The 23,342-nt window shown below is 35.9% G+C and overlaps 1 protein-coding gene across 1 annotated transcript; it reads right to left on the reverse strand.

The window, feature by feature from the left end:
- Positions 1-20,567: 20,567 nt before the first annotated feature.
- Positions 20,568-21,494, reverse strand: LOC127541150 (putative olfactory receptor 5AK3). The gene has a single exon (XM_051966260.1). The coding sequence runs from the start codon at positions 21,492-21,494 to the stop codon at positions 20,568-20,570; it is 927 nt and encodes a 308-aa protein (XP_051822220.1).
- Positions 21,495-23,342: the final 1,848 nt, after the last annotated feature.

The raw sequence follows: 23,342 nt of genomic DNA on the forward strand, positions 1-23,342 counted from the left end.
GTGGTTCCTGAATGTCTACAGAATGAAACCCAAACTTCTTTAAAAAGAGCAGTTAAAGCCCTTGAAAATAAACATGCTTACAATCTGACTTTTCCATTTTGTTTTAGAGACAGCCAGATAGCATAATGGGCAAATAACTGGAACTGAAGTCAGTTTTCTTTCCACCACAAAAAGCTGCTCTAACACTCTCTTTTTTTAAACATTTTTATTCCTATTTTAGAAACGCTATTATTCTAGTCTCTCGAGTTCATCACTTTGGCATTATCATTATTTCTTACTCTCCTCCACTTCAAATATCAAATCAGTTGCCAAATTTCTATTTCTACCACCACAATATCTTTTGCATCTGACTCATTCTCCTTACTCACATAACTTCCACTTAGTCCACGCCTTTATTGCCTCTCCATTATATTACTAGAATAGCCTTATGATTGCTTTCTCTTCCTTGATTTTCTCCTCAATTCCACACTGTTGCCAAAATGATTTTCTTTAAAATTTGATTTGACCAGATTTGATCAAATTTGACCTGGTCATTCTCAATAAATTCCAGTGGTTTCTAATCACCTTTAGAATCAAATATAAACTCTTCTGTTTTTAAGGTCTTCAACCTTATTATGCTTACTGGTCATAATCTATCTTTCTGAACTCACTGTCACTATGTGTTATTCTCTCTCCTAAACATTATGATACAGCCAAACTAGCCTTTTCTATGCCTCTTATAACAAATAATCTGTCTTCACTCTTGTGACTTTGTACTGTCTCACATACTTAGAATGCACTTTCTTCCTGAAAAAATATCTCTTTCACAAGTCTCACCTTCTATATGAAGTTTTTAAAAATTCCTTCTAACTTCTTTGCCCCACTTCTTAAATTGTCTTATATTCAACCACTTCTTTCTATATTACATATGTATATCTGCATATGTGTTTATAAATCTATATATGTATTTATATATCTGTATATATGCTTCTATATATGTCTTTGTAGAGACACATGCACACACATAAATGCAAACCATGTAAAATGTCTTAGTGCAGTTTTAAACTTGGATAATTTAAATAATCTATCTTCTTCTTGTCTCTCAGTAGAATATAATATCCTTGTAAGGAATTGTTTTCCTTCATTGTGTTTGTCTCCACAGTGAGTAGAAAACAATTGCTGATTAATTTATTGAATAAGCCTAGGTTCCTATTCCAGCCCTGACACTCAATGCTTTGGTGACTTTGGGCAAGGTGCTTGATTTCCTGGGCCTCAGTTTCCTCGTTCATAAATTTAAAAGTTTATTCTAAAGTCCCATTCTAGCTTTGAGTCCCAGACCCTCTGGGCTTCTTTGGATTGACTGGTTTCTTAGAACACACTGACATCCTACTTCATATCCACTGATAGTTCTATTTGATGGATGTCAGTGTTAACAGTTTTCTGCATCTCTGCACCCATGTGATATGCTGGAAGTGGAGGCAGAGGAGGGAGAGCAAGGAGTTGGCTCATATTCTGCTGTTCCCACCAGTGTCTAAGTCTCTGGTGCTAATCCCAGTGCTTGCTTTAAAATGGATCAGAATACAGGCTTGTTGAGAGACATATCATCCCACACAGTCTAAAAATCCAAATTTAAAAAGATAATCTCCATTCTGGGATATAAGGTGGAATAAAAATACAACTGTCTATCTTTTGGGGTTTATTTTCTTCATTACTGAATGCTTTAGCTTCTGGTAAGATAGATTAACAATTTTTACAATGCTTTTTAACTGGGGTGCTACATTACCTAAGTGTCCATCATCTATTTTCTTAGATTAAAATAACAATTGAAGATTTTTTGTTAATTATATCACTATGTTAGTACCTGTCCAAAGGGATTAGTCAATCAGATTATCCCATATACTAAAATAATGCTTTCCCACATTTTTCTTTTTTGATTCTCTCAACATTCCAGTGAGATAGGTCATGGGCAAATAATGATCACCACTTTAAGGATCTAGTAAAGGAAGTTCAAGGAAGAAATGGGACCAGTCACAAATCTAGATAGTGGCAGAACTAGATTCAACCCCCAAGATTACAGACATTCCAAGTAGGAGTCATTAACTTTTCTATACCATTGATTCCTTTGGCGATCTAGTGAAGCCTAATTGTCTCTTTCCAGATTTATGTGTTTTTAAATATGTAAATTATGAAGGATTCCAAAGAAGACAAATTATATTTTAGTACAATTATTAAAATATTTTTTAAAACCAACTTCATAGATCCCAGGATAAAAACCCCTGCCCTGAAGGCATCAGATCCCATGCTATTTCAATGATAACTTATATAACATTAGTGTTTTTGCATATGCATATGCAGAGAATGATTTTTCTCCACATTATCTTCTTCCCCTTTCATGATACCTCATGTGAAGTAGCTACAAAAATTACTAGAATTTTATAGGTGAGAAACTGAATGCTCATAGAGGGTAAATTACTGACCCATGTTCATAATTGGTAAGTGTAGATGTCAGATTGGAATGCAATGTTCGTCAAAGTGCACTGTTCTTTCTATTATTTCATGGAGAAAAAAAGTACATTTCTTGCAGCATCATTCATCATGCCATCTGCCTCGATTTCTTCTTTTGAACATGACATGGCACTGGATGCCCTCTAAAATCATTACTTCTAAATCAGTAATTTCATGACCTCTTCAAGCCTCAGTTTCTTTATCATGTATAGATGATGCAGATACAGATACATGAAGTACATCTATAGCACAGTTGCTGTGAAACTCAAGTAGTATAATGAGAGAATAAATGATAAAGCATATACATATTCTGTGTATATATAGATATATACACAGAGTATGTATATATTCTCTCTATATATGTAAGTAATATGTATATATTCTCTCTATATGTGCACAGAATATGTATATATTCTATATATATGTACAGAATAATATATATTCTTTCTCTCTCTCTCTCTCTCTCTCTCTCTCCATATATATATATATATATATATTTATGTACATACAGAAACAGAATGATCCATTCCTTTTGTAGGAACTTACATTCTAACACAGAAAGGGAAGATTTAATGTAGGGGAGCCTATTAATGTGGTGATAGAGCTTGAAAGTGACCAAGAATCAACATGTAGGCCTTGTCCTAAGCACAACTCTAAGATACCATTTCACATTTATCAGATTGGTTAATACTAAAGAAAAGGAAAATGATAAAATGTCAGCAAGGATGTGAGAAAATTGAAACACTAATGAACTGTTAGTGAAATTGTATACTATTTCAATCATTCTGTAGAACAGTCTGGAACTATGCACAAAGGGCTGTAAAACTAGGTATACTCTTTAGTCAAGCAATACCACTAGTACACCTATATCCTAAAGAGAATTTTTTAAGGGAAGGATGTGTATATGTGTATGTGCAAATATATATATGTAATATATATATATATATATATATATATATATTACATATATATACACACACACATATACACATATCTATATATATATATAAATTTATAACAGCTTTTAGTGATGATAAACAATTGTAAATTGAAAGGATGTCCATCAATTGGGGAATGATTAAAATTGCTTTATATATTTGTGATGGAATACAATTTAATAAAAGAAATTATTAACAGGATGCTTTCAGAAAAATCCTGAAAAGCCTTACATGAATTGACACAAAGTGAAATGAGGGAAACTAAGAGAACATTGTATATAGCAACAGCGATATTGTATGATGATCGACTCTAAATGACTTAAATATTCTCAGCAATACAATGATTCAAGACAACTCTAATGGAATTCTGATGAAAAATTCTCTCCACCTCCAGAGAAAGAATTAATGGAGTCTGAATGTAGATCAAATTATGCTTTTTCTTTACTTTATTTTCTTGTGTTTCTTTAATCGGTGTTTTCTTTCATCACATTACTAACATGAAAATGTTTTCCATGTCTTCACATATATAACTATATATGGTATATATATTTGTATCAATATATGTACACATACACACATATGTATATATATTTGTATCAATATATGTATACATACATACATATGTATATATTTGTGTGTGTATATATATATATATATATATAATTGCTTGCTTTCTCAATGTGGGGGGAAAAGGGAAGAAGAAAATTCTAAAGAAAAAACCAACAAATATTAAAATAATTTTACATGCAATTGGAGGAAAATAAAATAAAAAATATTAAATGCAAAAGCCCATTTAAGTATTATAGATTCAGAGGAGGTAGTCTGGGGCATGGCAAATGCTCAATGAACTCAGAATTCTGAGAACTTAATTTCAAATCCTGGCTCTGTCACTTACTAGATGTATTTCCTCAGGCAATTGAATTACAAATTTCTTTTAGGACAGCTACAAAGACATAAAAAAAGCCAGAATCCTTGTCCCAAGGAAACTTGCCTTTTATCAGGGAAGACAGCATACACAGAAATAAGTATTGTGTATGTAACATATAGAGTTATTTGTTTAGGCCTATCTTCACATCTCTTTTTATTTTCATTTGTAAAATGAGCTGTTTGGACTCAGTGATCTCTTAGATATTTCCCAGCTCTGGATCCATGATCCCATGATTAAAATTTTGTGCTAATCCTGCCTGATGTAGCTTTGTTTCTATGAAGAGGTTTGCTAAGTCAATGTTGAACCTCAATTTTTTTTATCTGTGAAATAGGTAAAATAATCTTTGCATCTCTTATGTCAGGAGTACTTTGTCAACTGTACAAACATCATAAAGATGAAAATTACTGATATTTTCTAAAACTTAAGCCTCAATATTGTGGGGCTGAAATCACTAAGTCCTGCTCCTCTGAATTTTTTTTTCCTTTTTGGTACAGTCCTATGTTTCATATTTTCTCCACTGATATAAATCAGCCATATAACCATAGCTCACAGACTTAAGATTCATCTTGGAGTTCTGAAAAGTTTAGTGACTTGCCCAGGATGATCACAGAGTATGCATCAGAGGAATCTCTCACTCCCAGGTCTTCCCTGAAATGAGAAACACTCCAAAGCAGCATGAATGGTATTAAGAGGTAAAAGGATTCTTCTTCCTTAATGTCTGTAAGAGGAGGCTCTTTTAATGCTTATTTGTTGGGTTTATTGTGGAGGGGATTCTGGTTCTGATTAGGTTTGGTTGCATGGCTGCTTATGGGTCTCCAAGGTCTGAGATTCTAACTGAAAGGCTGCCCTTAGTCTCACATGCCCTGCTGCTCTTCTTCCAAATCTCAAGTGCCAAAGAAATATCATATTAGCCTCTTCTGGATCTTTATCCACACCAAAGACAGACATTAATGATGGAAGTTCTTAACCAAGAAAACCCAGGGAGTTAATATTTCACAGAACAGGAGCAACTGTGAAATGACCTAAATGTCCAATGGCCTAGAATAAGTCAGAGAAGAGGATTTCAGACACAGAAGGAAACTAGACGGAGTTTTGATGAAATATTAAACAAGTGACAACAGCACCTTTTCTTTCTCTGGTATCTGTGACCTTAGCTCATTTAGTCACTGTGGACACCCTTCCTTTCTGCTTTCTGCTTTGAAAGAAATGAAGACTTCTTAATATTGGTTAAAACTGACAGTTTATGAGGATGGCATTTTCTTTCTTTCTTTTCTTGTTTCTTTCTTTCTTTTCTCTTTTCCTTCCTTCCTCCTTTCCTTTATCTTTTCTTTCTTTCTTTCCTCTTTTCTGTCTTTCTTTTTTTCTTTTTCTCTTTCTTTCCTCTTTCCTTTCTTTTTACCTCTTTTCTTTCCTCTTCTCCTTCCTTCTTTCTCTTTCTTTGTTTCTTTCTTTCTTTTCTCTTTTCCTTCCTTCCTCCTTTCCTTTATCTTTTCTTTCTTTCTTTCCTCTTTTCTGTCTTTCTTTTTTTCTTTTTCTCTTTCTTTCCTCTTTTCTGTCTTTCTTTTTTTCTTTTTCTCTTTCTTTCCTCTTTTCTTTCTCTCTTTCTTTTCCTTTCCTCCTTTTGCTTCTTTCCTTCCTCCTGCACTTTCTTTCTCTCTCCTTCATTAATTAAATCATAGAAACTTGTATGGGGACAAAATTCTGCTTCTTAATACAGAGCCAATATTGTCAAAAATGTGACTAAACCTGGGTCTTACTGATACCAAGGCTACCTATTTTTCTTACCTATGCTACCCCTCTTTCCTTTGTAGGGGAAGTCAAATGAAAAAGCTATCAGCTGCCATCAATTCTCAGGTGTTTCTTTGTTCCTGATGAGGTTACACTTCCTACTTATAGAGGACATGATGATTACATCTTTCCTTCTTCCCCTCATTCCTAGTTCTGCTTTATTAAAGTAGAGAATAGATTTATTTCTTGGCTTCTGATGGGCTACTGTGTGAAATGAAGAGTATTATGTGTGATCTATGTCCTTTCTTGGCTTCTGGTTGACTTCTATGTGAAATGGAGAGAATTATGTGGAATTTGTGTCCTTTTTAATCACTGACTATGGATACTTCATCTTATTTTTTTTTTATTTTTTTGGCTGTGCATGATTTTTTTTTAATTTTTATTTAATAATTACTTTATATTGACAGAATTCATGCCAGGGTAATTTTTTTACAACATTATCCCTTGCACTCATTTCTGATCCGATTTTTCCCCTCCCTCCCTCCACCCCCTCCCCTAGATGGCAAGCAGTCCTTTATATGTTGGATATGTTGCAGTATTGGATACTTCATCTTAACTGGGAAAAGTTCATTCAAGAGTTAAGGTATTTGTTCAAACATTTGACTTTCTTCAGATTCCAATCTTCCATTTCATTAAATACTAGGATGTTGAACATAATTCCAAAAATATAGGGCGTTGTGTTTTATTGAAGTTTTGTTTTTCCTTAAACCGCATGACTATTATGTACTTAAATAATATTAAAATTGCATGGATTAGTAAATATTTATGAAATGAATGAACTAGAAGCAATCATAGGATTTCAAATCAGAAGCATCTTTGAGAATATCTGGAGAGGGGATCACAAAACCTCAGAATATATGAGTCAGAAAGGAACATAGAATTGAATTTAGACTTCACCCAAAATTTCCTCTATGACATCACTAAGAAGCATTCATCTAACCTCAGCTTAAAGCCTTTCAAGAAGGGGAATCGATTCCCTATCATGTCAGTCCATTCTGTTTTTGACAACTAATATTTTTAGACTGTATTTCTCTTTTCTACCTGAACTTGTTTCTTTGTACCATTTATTTGAAGAACTTAAACTGATTCTATATCATATCACAATCGATTCTATTCTGTAATTGATCCTATTTTGTATTACAGTCCCATTTTGTATGATTTCTCAAGACACATTTCCTTGGCGCTTTGTCTATAAGCTAAGTTTAGAAGTCCAGTTGTCCTCTAATTACTGTTCTATTCTTGCCTTGAAGAAATCTGTTATCCTTATAGGGAGACCAGGGAATCTGGTCCATTATCTCTATCCTTGCATTTGGGCTCAAACAATTAACATTTCTTAGTCACAGAACTTTTGCTTCCCTTCTGAGTTAGTTTAAAAAAAAAAAAAAACTTGTGATTCCTCATACCTTCAACTTCTGAAAAATTGCATGACATCTGTTTGCTATTTTTGAAGGGCTACAAGTTAACCTGGTACATTTTCACAAAATATACTATCTATCCTCCCCTACTACTGTGTTTCCCCGATAATAAGACCTATCCCAAAAATAAGCCCTCCCCTTACTGTATAAGATTCCTCTAAAATAAGCCCTGACCCGAAAATAAACCCTATTGAGATTGCTACTGTAGTGAAGGTGATCCCCTGTGCTACATGCTACATTACAGTACCTTCTGTATGCACCGTTCTCCCCTCCCCCCCCCCCCCGCCGCCACCACGCTCCCCCCCCCTTCCGGGTGAAATGCACACCGCGCTCCGAGCTGCATCCAATCAGAGCTGCAGCAGTGAGCGCGTCATCCTGTTCTTCCCCAGTGATTTGCTTGCTGGCGCAGTGCTGCGGAGGAGAGCTGAGGCAGGACAACATAAAAATCTGGTATGTAAATGGGAGTGAGGGGGCATGATGGAGGATAAAAGGGGCATGATGGAGGATAAAAGAAGAACTCAGCCAGCACTCACCGCGCTAAAGAAATGAAGAACTTCCTTGCAGAGAGAAGAATAGATCAAGTAATGATTCCTGTAGGAATGACTGCCTATCTCCAGACCCTTGATATTGCAATAAACAAACCATTCAAGGACCATTTGCGCATGGAAGTCAATGACTACATTGAAAATAGAATGGAAAGAAATCAGCGTGGAAACTTTGTGAAGCCCTGTCTGCAAGAAGTCATGACTTGGGTGAAGAAGTCATGGGATAAAATTACTGACAGCTGTGTCACCAAGGCACTATGAGCAGGTTACCTGGAAAAGACATGCTCATTTAAAGAGAGCTATATTGCTGGACATGACAGATTGGGTCCACTTCTTCTGAAGGAAATAGAGGCGCAAGACATCCAGGATGGAATTCAGGGTATGGACACTTATGATGATGTTGTTGAAGAAGATGACATGATCATTACTGAATAAAGGTACTTTTTTTTTGTTCACATTTACCTGTTTATTAAAATTGCTGTCAATGTTCATTAAAATAAGCCCTCCCCTGAAAATAAGCCCTCTGGTGTTTTTTTTTTTTTTTTGGTCCAAAAAATAATAAGACAGTGTCTTATTATCAGGGAAACACGGTGTCCTTGGTCCACTACTAATAACCTCAGAATATAGAGGGATCCCATAAATCAATCATGCTTTCTTATAAGACAGAGAGGGTTGGTTGCTAGTTCCACATGAGTTTTAGCCCACTCTTCTTAATGTAACCAGACATGTTATCCTCACTGCCATGATGCTGCCAATCCACTAATCAATTGTATTATTTTGTTCTTTGTTTTATGCACCTTCTCCTCTGGATCACTGGCCCAATTAAAGAAGCCATTTGACTCATTTGTTAACAGGTTCATGATCTAATATACAGATGAAGCTTGGAATTCTGTATCAATCATGGAACAGCTAGTAGTGCCTAGCACTGGGTAAGATGCTAGAAACACACAGATAGAAAAGAAATAGTCCATAATCTCAAGGACTTTATAGTCTATCCAGAAAGACAACAGGAAACATGTATAAATATATCAAATATATTCAAAATAAATGTTATTTTAGTAGGGGAAGATTTATTAATCGAGGGGTCAGGAAAAGTTTAGAAGGTGGTGGTTTAGTCAGGCTCTGAAGAAACTGTGATCCAAAGTTTCTTTCAGTTCTGATTATGTTCTGAGGTCCTATCTACTTCTATTCCATATTCACACAGATATAATATTTTATCTTGTTAAGGTGCCTCTGTATGTGACATTCTCTTCTACATTCTTTATTTTTCTTTTTCTTCTTTTATTCCCTTTTATGCATCCAAAATTCAATAACTCTAAGGCTGCTGAAGATAAACTTGATTGGGCAACTTATCTTCAAGGTAGCTCCAATCTTTAGAGAAAGAAGTTGGAGGGCATTAGGGAACATTAAATTGTTAAGACAGAAAGAGAAATCAACATGATGAATATTCCTATTAGATTGATAAAAGATAAAGTCTAAAGTAGAAGGATTACTTAAGGCTTGAAGGCAATCTTGGGATAAGTCAGACTAGCATATAGTACTCTAATTATCATTAGGTCTCATGAAACCTTATTAACATATCTGCTCATCCATCAGTCCTCCCCTGCTGGCTCTGACCAAGAGTTTAAAAGGACTTTTAAATTTTAATAAATTAATCATAATAACATCTGACATTTGCTCTGGTTGTTCCAATTAGGAGACTCCAGCTATGCCAGTAAGGGAGCTCTGTCTGTTCAAAGGCTGACAGCTTCGATCCCTCTGCCTCATCTCTCTATGTGTTCCCTTAGATCCTTCCTGCCCACCTCACAGAGAACCACAGGCACCTGCCTCCTCTAGTGTCCCTTGAGTTTATCCTTCTCTGTTGGTGTTCTTGTGTTTGGGTAAGAGTCTGAGTGCTTTCCTGGTGGGACTTTGCTTTTTGGAATCATTAACTGAGTTCTCAAAACTAAACAGGAAACATCAAGTACTTCCTGCAGCAATTTAAAAGAGCCAAAATTTCTTCCATATGGCTGCTCCCTCCACCCCCAAGTCTTTTATGTCTTCTACATGAATTTTCATTAAGACTAAATGCATCATCAGGTAGTCAGCTCCTTGGTGAGTCTCTATGAATGTAGCAAGGACAGTCCTCATATACATGCACATAGATTTGTTACAAGGATTTGAACACACCTTTCCAACTTGTTAACAAGATGAAATAATTTGTGTGGAGAACCGAGTCACCCCATAGTGATGATGATGCAGCATCAACTGTCAAGAAAAAGAAATATTGATCCAAAAAAGAAACTAGAACCACAGAAGGAGAGATAAAAGGAGACATTAGAGGTAACATATCTAAACAATCTTGAATCTTCTATCAACTCTTTTTAGATGTATTGATTCTCTTTTTAAACAACCGGTTAATCTGATTAACCAGAACAAATGAACAAATATTAAGATGGTAGTTTTATATGCAAACAAATGAGTAGTGTAAAATAAAACCAAGAAAGCACTTTTGTATAAAGTCTACTTTTTTTCTAGTTCTACTGGTTTCTCAGTGCAAAAGAGTAGAGCTTATGAATGGTGATGCTTCTGAGGCCATGGGTAGTACAGTGGCAAAGGCACAGATTAGGGTTGTAGTTTTAGATTTACAGTTGTATAATCTTGGGTTAGCCATTTAAGTACCTCAGTTTCCTTATATATAAAAAAGGATATAGTTTACATTATCTGACCTCATTATGCTGTTAGTAGAAAAATGCTTATGGAAATCATGGTTGTTCTTAGCTCAACAAACAGATGGAGAAGGCAAGACTATGAATCATTTATATGATTCATAGGAGGGCCCTCACATAGTAGATTAGACTCCAAAATGGAAGGTTCTGTTGTCAGGGGATCTGAGATGAAATCCTTTATTGTACTCTTGCTAGTCTGAATGTTTAGAATTTCTTCTCTTTATGAGAGTGAAAAGAGCAATGATTGCAGAATCAGAGGACTTCAGGTCAAATCTCCTTTCTAATTCTTACTATCTGACTCTAAGCCATTCATAGTAGGGCTTCGTGTCTGAGCTTGATGGTGCTTATCTGAGCTCAGGGACCATCAGTTTTGGAAGGTTAACAGCAAGAATTGTTCTTATGTCAAGTTCAGGGCACAGCTTGCTTGCTGGTCCTGCACTCCAGAAAAGAGTGTCTTGAAAAAAGCATTTAAGCAAAGATCATTACACCTCCAATTTATATTTAGATCTTACATACTGTAAAGGAGAGAAAAGGCATTTAAATAGAACTTAACTACAAAGAAAGCACTACCTCATTTAATCGTTACAACCACCACACAAGATGAGGGCTATTCTCACCCCCATTTTACAATTGAGGAAACTGAGCAAACAGAAGTTTAATGATTTGAGCAGTGTCACACAGTTAATATGTCTGAGGTTGAATCTGAACTAAGATCTTCTCTGCATCCTCTCCCTTCTGCCACCTATCTGCCTTTAATATTGTCTGTCTCTTTTTCCTATTTGGGAGCAGGATCTGCTTTTCTATCATGAGTCATGTCATGCTGAGATATCTCTCTTGTACAAAGGTCCAAACATCTCTCTTAATATATAATTGTACCAACATTAATCATACCAGACAAGACTCCAGTGGTCCTTGTTTTTTTTTTTTTACACAAAGGAAAATACAATAATATATTTTTTTAAAAAATCAATGAGAAATGGGGAGTTGAGAGAACAGTTCATTGGAAAGGAAGCAAAGTAGTTTTTTTTTTTTCCTACTGATTACCAAGGTTTAAGCAACTTCTTTTGAACTCGAGTATCTCTCAAATTATCCACTAACTTATCAGAGATGCCTAATGCATATAACATAATATAATATAATATAATATAATAGAGATGGCTAATACCTTTATAAGTCAGGAGAAAGACAAAATTCCAAAAGGTTTTTTGTTTGTTTGTTTGTTTTTTTGCATTCTTACCAAGATGCCCCATAAGTTCATACTTATTTGATATGGATATCATACATATCCAAGTTCATTACTTGGAAGTGTCACTTCTCATTCTCATTTCAAGTCTTATGTCAAGGAGTCAGCATAGAAGGATTGCCTTGCATAATCCCACCTGAGTTTCCTCCTCTGCTGTGGGAAGAACAATGGCTGTGTACCCAATCTTCCAGCTTTTCTTTTAGAATATTCCCAAAATACAGTCCCAAATATCTGTCAAAAAAATCCCCAACTGATGAATATTTGGAGAGGGCTTTATAGGGTCTCCTCTCTCCATGGAAGCTCTCAGTATACAGTTGTTTAAAATATATTATTCCAATCTGGTTGTTCAATCATGAAGAAGATCTCTTCATTGGGCTTATTTGGAGACTCCTACTATTGGCACAGCTGGAACTCTCAGGACTGTCCATCTCCTCCTTTAGTATTTAAAGGCTTAAAGAAATGAAAAGTAACCCCCTTTCCTAAGAAATTTAATCATATGTTAAGGTCAGATACTAAGATATGGTAGCCAGAAGCTTATAGAAAGTTAGAAATACAATACACACACACACACACACACAACACACACACACACACACACACACACACACACCATACACAATATCAGGAGCTTTTTCATTCTATGCATTCTAATCAGAGAGCTAAGATTGTGAACCATAACTGCAAATGGGAATCCATCAACTTTCTCACTGAGATTACCAGGAAGCAATGAATAAACTCAAGAACATCCAGGTCGTCTGGGCTAGCGTTCCTAAATTCACCCTGGTGTGGTGATTTTACACCCAGATTGTCATATCAGAACCATATGAGCCCTCTTTGTAGCCCTTTAGGCCTCTTCTCTAGCCTATGTAGGTCTTGTGGATCCCACTATTTTGCAAGCTTCCTAAGGCTCTAGGAATAAAAATCTTCAAGGGGCTATGCAATGATGGCTTTATGATACAAGATAAGTGCATTCTTAACTCCAGATGCTGAGCCCTTCTCTATTCCTTCTGGAAGACTTCTTGTAATAAATCATAGGACCCTGTGAGGATCATGAATTCTATCACATATCTTCCTATGTTATGCCACAGTTCTCTTTAACTATCCTGACTCAGTTTCCCTGTACTAGTTTCCCTTGTCTCAGTTTCTTTAACTGTTCTGTGTCAATCCCCTGAGTTGTAAAACCCCCCTCTGCTCCATTACTGAGGACCAATTACATTAAGATTATAAATTGCTAGCCCAAGCAAGATAAACAAAAGAGTAGACCTCATGACTCTTTTCTGTCCTCAAGAATTTACAATATCCCTCTAAAATATTCCAAGATATTTCCCTGATATCTTTATCTCTGTGTATTCAGACATCCTGTCTCTGGGTTTTTTGGGGTTTATGGCCTCTTCCATCCTGACAGTTTTCCTGCACTTCTTACCCTTTCCTTTGTTTAGAGAAAAGGTATTTAAGAAGTTGGGGTTCCTCCATTCATGGCTGGAGGCTAGCAGCTGGGGGCTGGCGGCTGGATGCTGGACGTTGGATTCTTTGAGATGACAGTCTCCTCCAGCCCTGGGACCAACATGGATTCCTTGGTCCCAGTATCTCTGTCTGACTGGATAATTTGAGACAAGAGTCCTGTCCAGTCATCTTACTCTCCCACTAATAAAATATTAAAAACTCTCTAATCTCTCTCCTGCCTCAGTTTCTCCAGCATTACACCCAACGAGTGAAACATATATGTAATTTATGTAATGCTGCTTTCAGTTGCCTATAGTAGCCAAATCAAGCTAGCATCCTCATGGATTAATCAAACAGAACATGAGTTACTCATGGACTAGCATTAGCTCACCTGAACCCTTCAGCTATGTTTATGCAGAGTTGCAGCAATTTGGAATTGAAAGAGATTTCCATAGCTATCTGGTCCATGTATTCCTGTAGAGAGTCCAGTGTGATTTAAACTGATGCTTAATTGAAGTATTTTTTTTCTTCTGAATTTTATGTTTAGTTATTCAAGATGTTTAAAACAAAGATTATCATTTCTGGATCTATCCATTATGAGCATTGTTAAAGGGAAATGGCAAATGGAACTGAACTGATTTGGATTCTCAGATATCTCAAAAGATGCTATCCTTGATGCTTCTCTCCCTCTCCCTCCTGTAACCGATCTTTTGCCAAGTCTTGTCAAATCCACCTCCACAACATCTGTCCCATGCACCCTCTTCCCTCACTCACACAGCTTTTACTCTATTTCAGGCCCTCTTCATTTCTTGCCTCCACTGCTTCAAGATCATCTTGATTTCTTGCCTGGCTTCAGCCTCTTTTTTGTTACCATGAAACTACTGCTGTCTCCCAGGAAGAATTAGACATCCTCAGACAACTGATTTTAATGAACAAATCAGAAATCATTTTAATCAGCATGTGTGTCATTTTTAAGGTAGTGATTAAGTTTAACATGACTGGAGAGGACTTAAAATAGTTCCCTCTCTCATTTCTAGGCAATGTCCTCCAACAGCTTATTAATGTTATCAGTGTGTACTCAGGGAAAAATATTCTTCATCCACAGGGAATTCTAATTGAAAAGAAACCTTAGTATATATTTGCTTAGTATTGCCATTATATTGGAGTGGAAAGTCCCAAATGTTAGCACTGTTTGGTTTACTGGAAGGGGGCAGGCAGACTATAGCCTCCGCTTACCTTTTCAGTTTAAGTCAATTTAAAAGGCATTTATTAAGTGCTAATTGCTATAAGGGCCAAACTCTCTTCATCTTACTGTGGGAGGAACATTTACCAAATCTGATTATTTATTTTATTACATTATTAACTTTTACAATTGTTTCAGAATAAAGATTTTCAAGTAGGGGGTCCCAAAATTATATTAGGGATAGTTTTCAAAGTAGCTATAAGTTTGGATATAAAAAAACTTAATTTGCATTAATTTCTAACTGCAATATAGCATTTCTTTTGATTATAAATTTTTTAAATATTATTCTTAGAAGGGATTAATGGGTTTCTCTAGTCTGCGGAAGGATTCCATAACACAAAATGATTTAAAATCCTTGGCATCATATAATATCATATTTTTAAATAATTGGAAAGATTTTCTACTTACCACTCAGTTGTTATTGTGGAAATGTGTCCACCATTTTCCTTGGATTCCATCTGTTAATATCTCATGTTAACTCTATGTATGATGTTGGGCAAGTCCTTACCTGTCTGAATCCTGTTTCCTTTTTTTTTTTTTAATGTGGGGAGAGTTTTGAATTAAATGATCACTTTACCAGATTTACCATCCCATGATGCAATGACTCTCTGAGGCTTAGTTTCTTTATAAAAGAATAGCAACTTATAAATACAAAACACACACACACACACACACACCACACATACACACACACACACACACACACACACACACACACACACACACCCCACAGTGCTAGGAGCTTTTTCATTCTACTCATCCTATTTACCAAATATGGTTCTTCTGAAGATCTAGTTAGACTGTGTATTTGAAGGTACTTTGGTAAAACCTAATCAAATTCCCATTCTCATCTTCAAGAGCATCTTCAGCCATAAATATCATATGGGATACCCTCCCATTATTATTTGACATAGTTCTAGAAATGCTATCTTTAGCAATACTAAAGAGAACAAAATTCTATGTACAAACATTGTTAAGGGAGAGACAAAATAATCTAACTTGAGGATGACAAGACGTTATCCTCAGGAAACACAAAATAATCAGTGAAAAACTAATCAAGAAAATTAATTGCTTTAGCAAGTTTATCAGAACAAAATAAATTCACAAATTTCTTAATTATCTCTCAAAAATCAGGAACTCACAAAAACAATACTCACAAAACCCAGGAAGAAAGAATAAGAAAAATCCAATTTAAAGTATCTGCAAAATGAGTTGGGAAGAGGAAGATGGGATATAAACCCCCCACATATTTGGATATTAACCCATTAATACACAAAGAAGATTATAAAAAACACACAACTATAAAACACTTTCAATAAACAAAAGGAAATAAATCATTGAAGAGATGTTCACTTCTGAGAACTGGGAAATGTCATTCCAAGATATATTACAAAACTACCTAAAAACTGCACCTATTGATCTGTTCTCTTGCTGCTGGTATCCATAACTTCAGTGATCTCTCTTCTACTGCTCCTTCCCCTAAATTATCTTTTGTAGTGACCCCTATTTTTTTTTCCTAACACAGGTGAATGACTTCCTGGTTAATGCTCTACACAAAAAGATTAGGGACTTGTATCCATCCAATCTTGGTTTGCCACCTACCAAACCTGTCACTCATTTCAAATTTGCCTATTTCTCCGGATGACACACAATACTCTTTCTCAATCTGGTTCAAAATCACCAGAGACATCTTTGATCCTTCCTTCCCATTCATATCCAATAATTCCTGTCAGTTATAATATTAAGTCTATTCACATCTATGTCCTTCTCTATACTTATACAGCCACCTAGTGGCTTAATTCAGGCTCTCATGCTTTCTAACCTGAACTCTAGTGATATATTCTTTTTTATTTAATTTTTGTTATTGTTCTAGATAATGTTTTATTTTTCAATTACATGGAAAAGTAGTTTTTACATTTATTTTTATCAGATTTTGAGTTCCAATTTTTTTCTCTCTCTTTTTCTCCCTTCTTTTCATCCCTTCCCAAGATGGCAAGCAATCTGATATAGGTTATACATGTGCAAGCATGTTATACATATTTTCACATTAATCATGTTGCAAAAGAAGAAACAGAAAAAAGGGGGAGAAATGTTAAGTAATATGCTTTGATCTTCATTCAGATTCCATAGTTTTTTTTTTCTCTGAATGTGGATGGTGTTTTCCATTATGAGTCTTTTGGAATTGCTTGAACCACTGTATTGCTTAAAAGAGCTAAGTCTACCAAAGTTGACCATCCACACAATATTGGTGTTATTGTGTACAATGTACTTCTGGTCCTGTTTACTTCACGTAACATCAGTTCATGTAAATCCATATATATATATATATATATATATATATACATATACATATACATATATATATTGGAAATCCATTTGCTTATTATTTCTTATGGCACAATAGTATTCATTTACATTCATTCACTATAATTTGTTTAGCCATTCCCCAACTGATGGGCATTACCTCAATTTCCAATTCTTTGCTACCACAAAAAGAGCTGTTATAAACATTTTTTGTACATGTAGATCTTTTTTCCCCTTTTTAGGATCCCTTTGAGATACAGTCCTAAAGATGTGCATAGTGTTATTGTCCTTTAAGCATAGTTTGAAATTGCTATCCAGAATAGTTGGATCAGTTTACAACTCCACTGGCAATGTATTAGTGTCCCAATTTTCCCACATCATCTACAATATTTATCGTTTTCTTTCTCTGGAACATTAAGCAATTTAATAAGTGTAAAGTAATGTCTCAGCTTTTTTTAATTTTCATTTCTCTAATCAGTAGTGATTTAGAACATTTTTCATATGAATATAAATAGCTTTAATTTCTTTAACTGAAATTATATGTTTTGACATTCTATGTAGTGATAAATACTTAATTATTTTTGGTTATATCCAACAGCATCTAGGGGAATGCAGTGGATATTCCTGAAGTCAGCAAGACCCATTTCCCTAAATTCAGATGTAGTTTCAGACATTTTCAGCTGTGTGAACTTGGACAATTTAACCCTATCTATGTCAGGTTCCTTATCTGTATAGAAAATGGCAAGCCACTCCAATATCTTTATCAAGAAAATCTCAAACGGAGTCACAAATCAGACATGATTGAAAATGACTGATTAACATTACCTCCAGTGGTTGTCTTTTTCAATCATTTTTTCATGCCACTGCTCAAATAATTTACTCAGAAGTCCAACTGTATTGTCCTTCTTCTCAAGTCCATTCAGAGGCTTCTGATTGCCTCATCTACAAACTCCTTAGCTTGACATATTTAAGGTTTTCCTTAATTTGGTTCCATTATCCCAAGTCAGCCTTATTTCACAGCACTTCCTTTTAAATATTTTATATTCCAGGAAGACTGGATTGCTAGTTTCTCTTCAATCAACCATTCATCTTTCATCTCCATACATATTTACTAGGACCTGTTATCTGGAAAGTATATCATTTATACCTTGTCTTTCAGATTGTCATCTCTTCCATGAAATATTTCCTCTTCTTTCTGGCTGCAAATGTTTTCAGCTCTCCTCGATGCTTACAGTCCTTTGTCTGGATTTTGTCTATTTCCTCATCAATCTCTATCTTCTGTGGGTAATACTATATGATTGCTATCAAGTATACCATGTTGTAGGAGTCATATAAATACTATCTACTTCTTTAGCGTACTATCCATAGAAGCAGGTAGAATTTGATTACTGCCACTATGAGCAAAAGTATGAATATATATTTCTTCTTTGCATCTGTTACATCATACCTAGTTGTTATTGTTCATCCTTTGTTAAGGGACAGGTCAATTCCCTAAGAGCCTCCACAGCTGTGGATCATAACATCGGAAGGGTTTGCAAGGCAGCCTTTGCTGACACAGGTGTTGCGAATGAGGAATGAGATAAATTGGAGGCAGAGGGAAGAGGAGAGAGGTCAGAAAATGCAACGGCCTCTCAGTCAGAGAGGTCAGAGAACAACAACTGCCTCTTAGTCTCCTTGTATCATCCTCTCACAGGAGGAGATCCATTCTGGGTTGTATCTCCAAGCAGCCACAGTTAGATGGCTCTTGTGTATTCCAATAATCCTTAATTTTCTTAGGAGACCAGTGCTATCATGAAGTAATGTATTAACTTACACATGAATTAGTTAAATGAGGCAGAGTTGCATCAAGTCATCAGTCTCACTCCCTGACTGGCAAGGGCCCGGGATATAGTGGATGACCTTGACATCATCAATATTTGGCCAAGCTCTAAGCCCTCCACAGTACCTCCCTCAACTGCTTTGATGGATATTGAAACAAGTTGTTTCATCTACCATTTCTACTAAGGAAGATTTCACATGCTTAAGGTAGACTCTGCTCTAACTTAACCATTTGAGTCCTATAAGTTACTCTTGTGGCCACCATACATGCTACAGCTTCTTGAAGCCACAATGGAGAAGTGGGTGAATCAGGCAAATGCCAAAGATAGGGTAAAGAGCCTTGATATCAGAGCTTCTAGTCCACCATAATCAGTTCATACACCTCTCTATGGCTAGTACATATTGGTACATCTTGGGAAAATATTTTTGACTTGAATTAACTTTTTGTGCCTCAATGTCCTGAAATATGAATATTGTAGAAAGTGGTTTCTAAGATCCTTCCAGTTTTGAATCCTAATGATGGTTGTAATTGACAATTATCAGTCAATTTGACTTTGCAAAGCTCTTTACATATACTATCTCTTATTGGTAAAGCATTTTACAATTTCAAAAAAAAATTACATACACTATCTCTGATTCTCTTCAGATTATTTGACTTCTAGGTCCATTTTTTCCCATAAAGATCAGTCAATTGCTCCAGAATATAAGAAGTCCTAGCCACTCATCCCATCTGCAAAATCTCCTACTTCTTTTCATTATGACTTTAGTGAAGAAATTACTCCCAACGTTACACTAGCTTCTCTGTCTCTCCTCCACTGCCTGCTCCTCCTCAGGCTTATTCTCCTGAAATATTGGAACAACTCTTTGAGAATAATAGTAAATTTGGTTCATTTCAGAGAAGGTGCTATCATTTAGTTATTGAGATAAAATGAGGCATAAAATACAGATAAAACTGATTTCCAGTGTGTTCACCATTGTCACTGAGGATATCTTGCATACTATCTTGATAAATAAAGGATCCTCCATTAATTTCAAGGTCTTTTGGAAGCTCCGGTTTACATGTAATGGTGTACTGACTACATAAAACATACTTACTGAAATCAATGCATTATTTCCAAAGAAGTTACCCTAGCGATTCATATAAAAACAATTAAGTGGATGATATAAATATTTATACTTCAGACAATAACATGTAAATGTATTACAAGTCCATGAATTAGCACATAAACACAAATTACTGATATAAACACTATACATAAACAGTGAAATCAACTAAACATTAAAGGGAGGAATAATATGGTGAATGTTACATTTAGGAAATTGCCTGGTGCTTTTAATGATCACAATTTACACCCTACTACAAAGACTCGTCTTCTTAATGCAAGCATTCTTTTAAGAGTAATGAGGGGTAACAAATCTTGAAACACCAAAATTTTGGTAGAATCAGAGGGATGGATGACTCAAAGGACAGCAGTGATGTCTATGTTGAGTTTTAGTAGGTTGCAGAAAATTTCCAAATATATTCAAGGATCGAATATGTTTCTAAATTTTAAACTCCACCTAGTCATAACCCCCCCTATATTGAAGCAGTTAAATGAGATGCTCTCTGAACTGATCAAATACCTAGTTGTTAAAGAAAAGAAAAGCGATGTTCTTTGAATGGACACTCTTCTGAACTACTTCACTGGAATACAAGGCATTCATTAGTCATTAACAACTTTTCATGAGCACTTTCATTGCCTCTTTCACTTCCTTATTTCTCAGACTGTAGATCAGGGGGTTCAACATGGGTATCACAATGCCATAAAACACAGAGGCCACTTTATCATTCTCTTGTGACTCACTGGAAGAAGGCTGTAAATACATATAAGAGAGTGTCCCATAGAAAATGGTAACGGCGGTCAAGTGGGAAGCACAAGTGGAGAAGGCTTTGTGTCTCCCCGCAGAAGAGGGCATCCTCAAAATGGCAGCCAGAATATAAACATAAGAGAAGAACACAACTAGCAATGTGCTCACCAGGTTAAAACCCACAAAAATGACTAACGACATCACATTGATGTCAATATTAGAACAGGAAAGGGCCAAGATTGGGGGCAAATCACAAAAGAAGTGATTGATGGTGTTGGAATTGCAGAAGGACAGTGAAAAAAGAAGTCCAACTTGTGTGGTGGCATTCAGGGAGCCCATAACATAAGATCCAGTGGCCAATTGGATGCAGGCTCTCTGGGACATGATGATCGGATAACGAAGTGGGTAGCAGATGGCCACATAACGATCTATAGCCATGGCAGCCAGAAGGTATAATTCAATTGTCGCAAATATCCCATAAATATATAATTGTATCACACATCCTGAGAATGAGATGGATTTATCTGAAACCAGGAAGTTGACCAACATCTTGGGAGTGATAGCAGATGTGTAACAGAGGTCAGCAAAAGCCAAGTTTTGGAGGAAAAAATACATGGGAGTGTGAAGACGAGCATCACACTTGATGAGCAGGATCATACCAAAATTAGCCACTAGAGATATATTGTAGATGACCAGAAATACCAGGAAGAGCATGTACTGCAGTTCTTGTCGAACTGCAAATCCCAGTAGAATGAACTCGGTCACTCTGGTGCCATTTCCTTGGGTCATGGCTTTAATATCATCTGCAAATGAAGGATGCAGAGAGAAAGACCAAGAGATTTTAGTGACCTCAAATTAGAAATAAAATAGAATTTAGTTTACTATTGGGTTTCATTTTGTAGAAATATTCAGTTTTCCCATCACCTTTATTTTTCAATTCCTCCTCCCCATTACCCACTTCAGTCTTTTGTAACAAAGACTGAAAAAGAAAATAAAAAAGGAGTTCAGCAAAACCAACTGACATACTGTGATTCATATACTCCAAGATTTTTTTCCTACAGTATGAGTTCGATTTTCTAAGATTACCACATGAGAGGCAGTTGAGAAAGTTTCACTTTCCTTATGACTTTTAACCTGGCTCTTAAAGAAAGTTTCACAAGGAGTCCCAGCATGGTTTTTCTCAGCAATGACAGAATGCAAGAAATAAATCTCTAGTCTCCCTTTTATTGCTCTGAAGAAGAAAGCCCTTAAAGGGCCATGTAAGTCATTATGTTAATAGATAGCATCATCTAACACTCAAAAGTTTATAAGATATTTTACATTTATTTATTTATAAATTAAACCTCACCATTGCCTTGCAATATCAATGTTACTATAATCCTTATTTTATGGAAGAGTAAATTAGGCAGGTAGAGAGTGAATATTTTGTCCATAGTCTCATCAAGATGTATGAAACAGGTTTTGAACTCAATTGCCTGACTCCAGGTTCAACACTGTATTCACTATACCACCTAGATATTTTATTCTTGTTTTCTAAATCTCAGAGAACTCTAAAACAAAGCATTAGTAGTGGTGGTGTTGGTCATGCTGAAAGTGCCCTGACAATATTTTTCCTTTGCTTAGAGTAGGAAAAATGTGTAGATATAGTTAAATCCAGGGAATCATAGGCTTTTTGAGCTGAAAAATGAATCCACAGGTCAGAACTAAGAAGGTACTCACAACAGAAAACATTAGTTCTGAGGGAAAGGACCCTGGAATCTTAGACCTAGAATGATGTGAGATTTGTGAGGAGCTTCAGAATCTCAGAAATGATAGATGTGTTAGAGATTGTCTAGCCAAGTCTCTGTGTTAACAGATGAGTAAACAGAGACCACAAGGAGTTTCCATGATTTTTCTGAGGTCACACTAAACTATCTCCATCACAGAGCCATTGGCAGAATTAGAACTAGAGGACAAGCTTCCTTATATCTAGTTCAGTGTCTATTGTTTTTATTCTTTTCTTTTGTAGACTGATTTCCTTATCTTCCTCAGGCTGGAGGTACAGTGGCCACTCTTCTTACTGCCAGCTGTTCTCACTGCTAATTTCATTTATGACTTGAGTCAGTCTACATAATCTCAGCTACATAGCGGCCCACCAGATCACTTCTTCCTCATGGTTCATTTATGTGTGTGTGTGTGCGTGTGTGTGTGTGTGTGTGTGTGTGTGTGTGTGTGTGTTTAGCCTCCTATGGTTCAGAACTCCTGAACTCAAGAGATCCATCAACCTCAGCCTTTCTCAGTAACAGGGATTACAGGCATGGGCCACAACCACTTCCCTCCCTCCCTATATTCCATATCCCACTCTTTCATCTTTCCCATTCTCCTTTTCCTCCTACATACCTCGCTGCCCCTTCATGTACCTAACTCACATTTCTGCATATTGGCCCATAGACATCACTAGGTTTCCGTGTCTTAATTTATGCCTCAATATCATCTCATCCTTACTCTCTCATCATTATGTGACCCCTTTTGTGGCCACTATGGTCAAAATGTCATCCTGCTACAGCTAGTTGTTATTTTCTTGTCGTCCCTTAGCCCAATTCTTTTTTTTTCTCTAGGTGAAAAATCAGAGAAGTTATTTAGTACCTTGTCCAAAGG

Source organism: Antechinus flavipes, chromosome 6, assembly GCF_016432865.1.
Source record: "Antechinus flavipes isolate AdamAnt ecotype Samford, QLD, Australia chromosome 6, AdamAnt_v2, whole genome shotgun sequence".
Taxonomy (NCBI): Eukaryota; Metazoa; Chordata; class Mammalia; order Dasyuromorphia; family Dasyuridae; genus Antechinus; species Antechinus flavipes.

Excerpts from the sequence above, each read along its gene's own strand:
- LOC127541150 (XM_051966260.1), bottom strand. The coding sequence starts at position 21,494 with ATGACCCAAGGAAATGGCACCAGAGTGACCGAGTTCATTCTACTGGGA.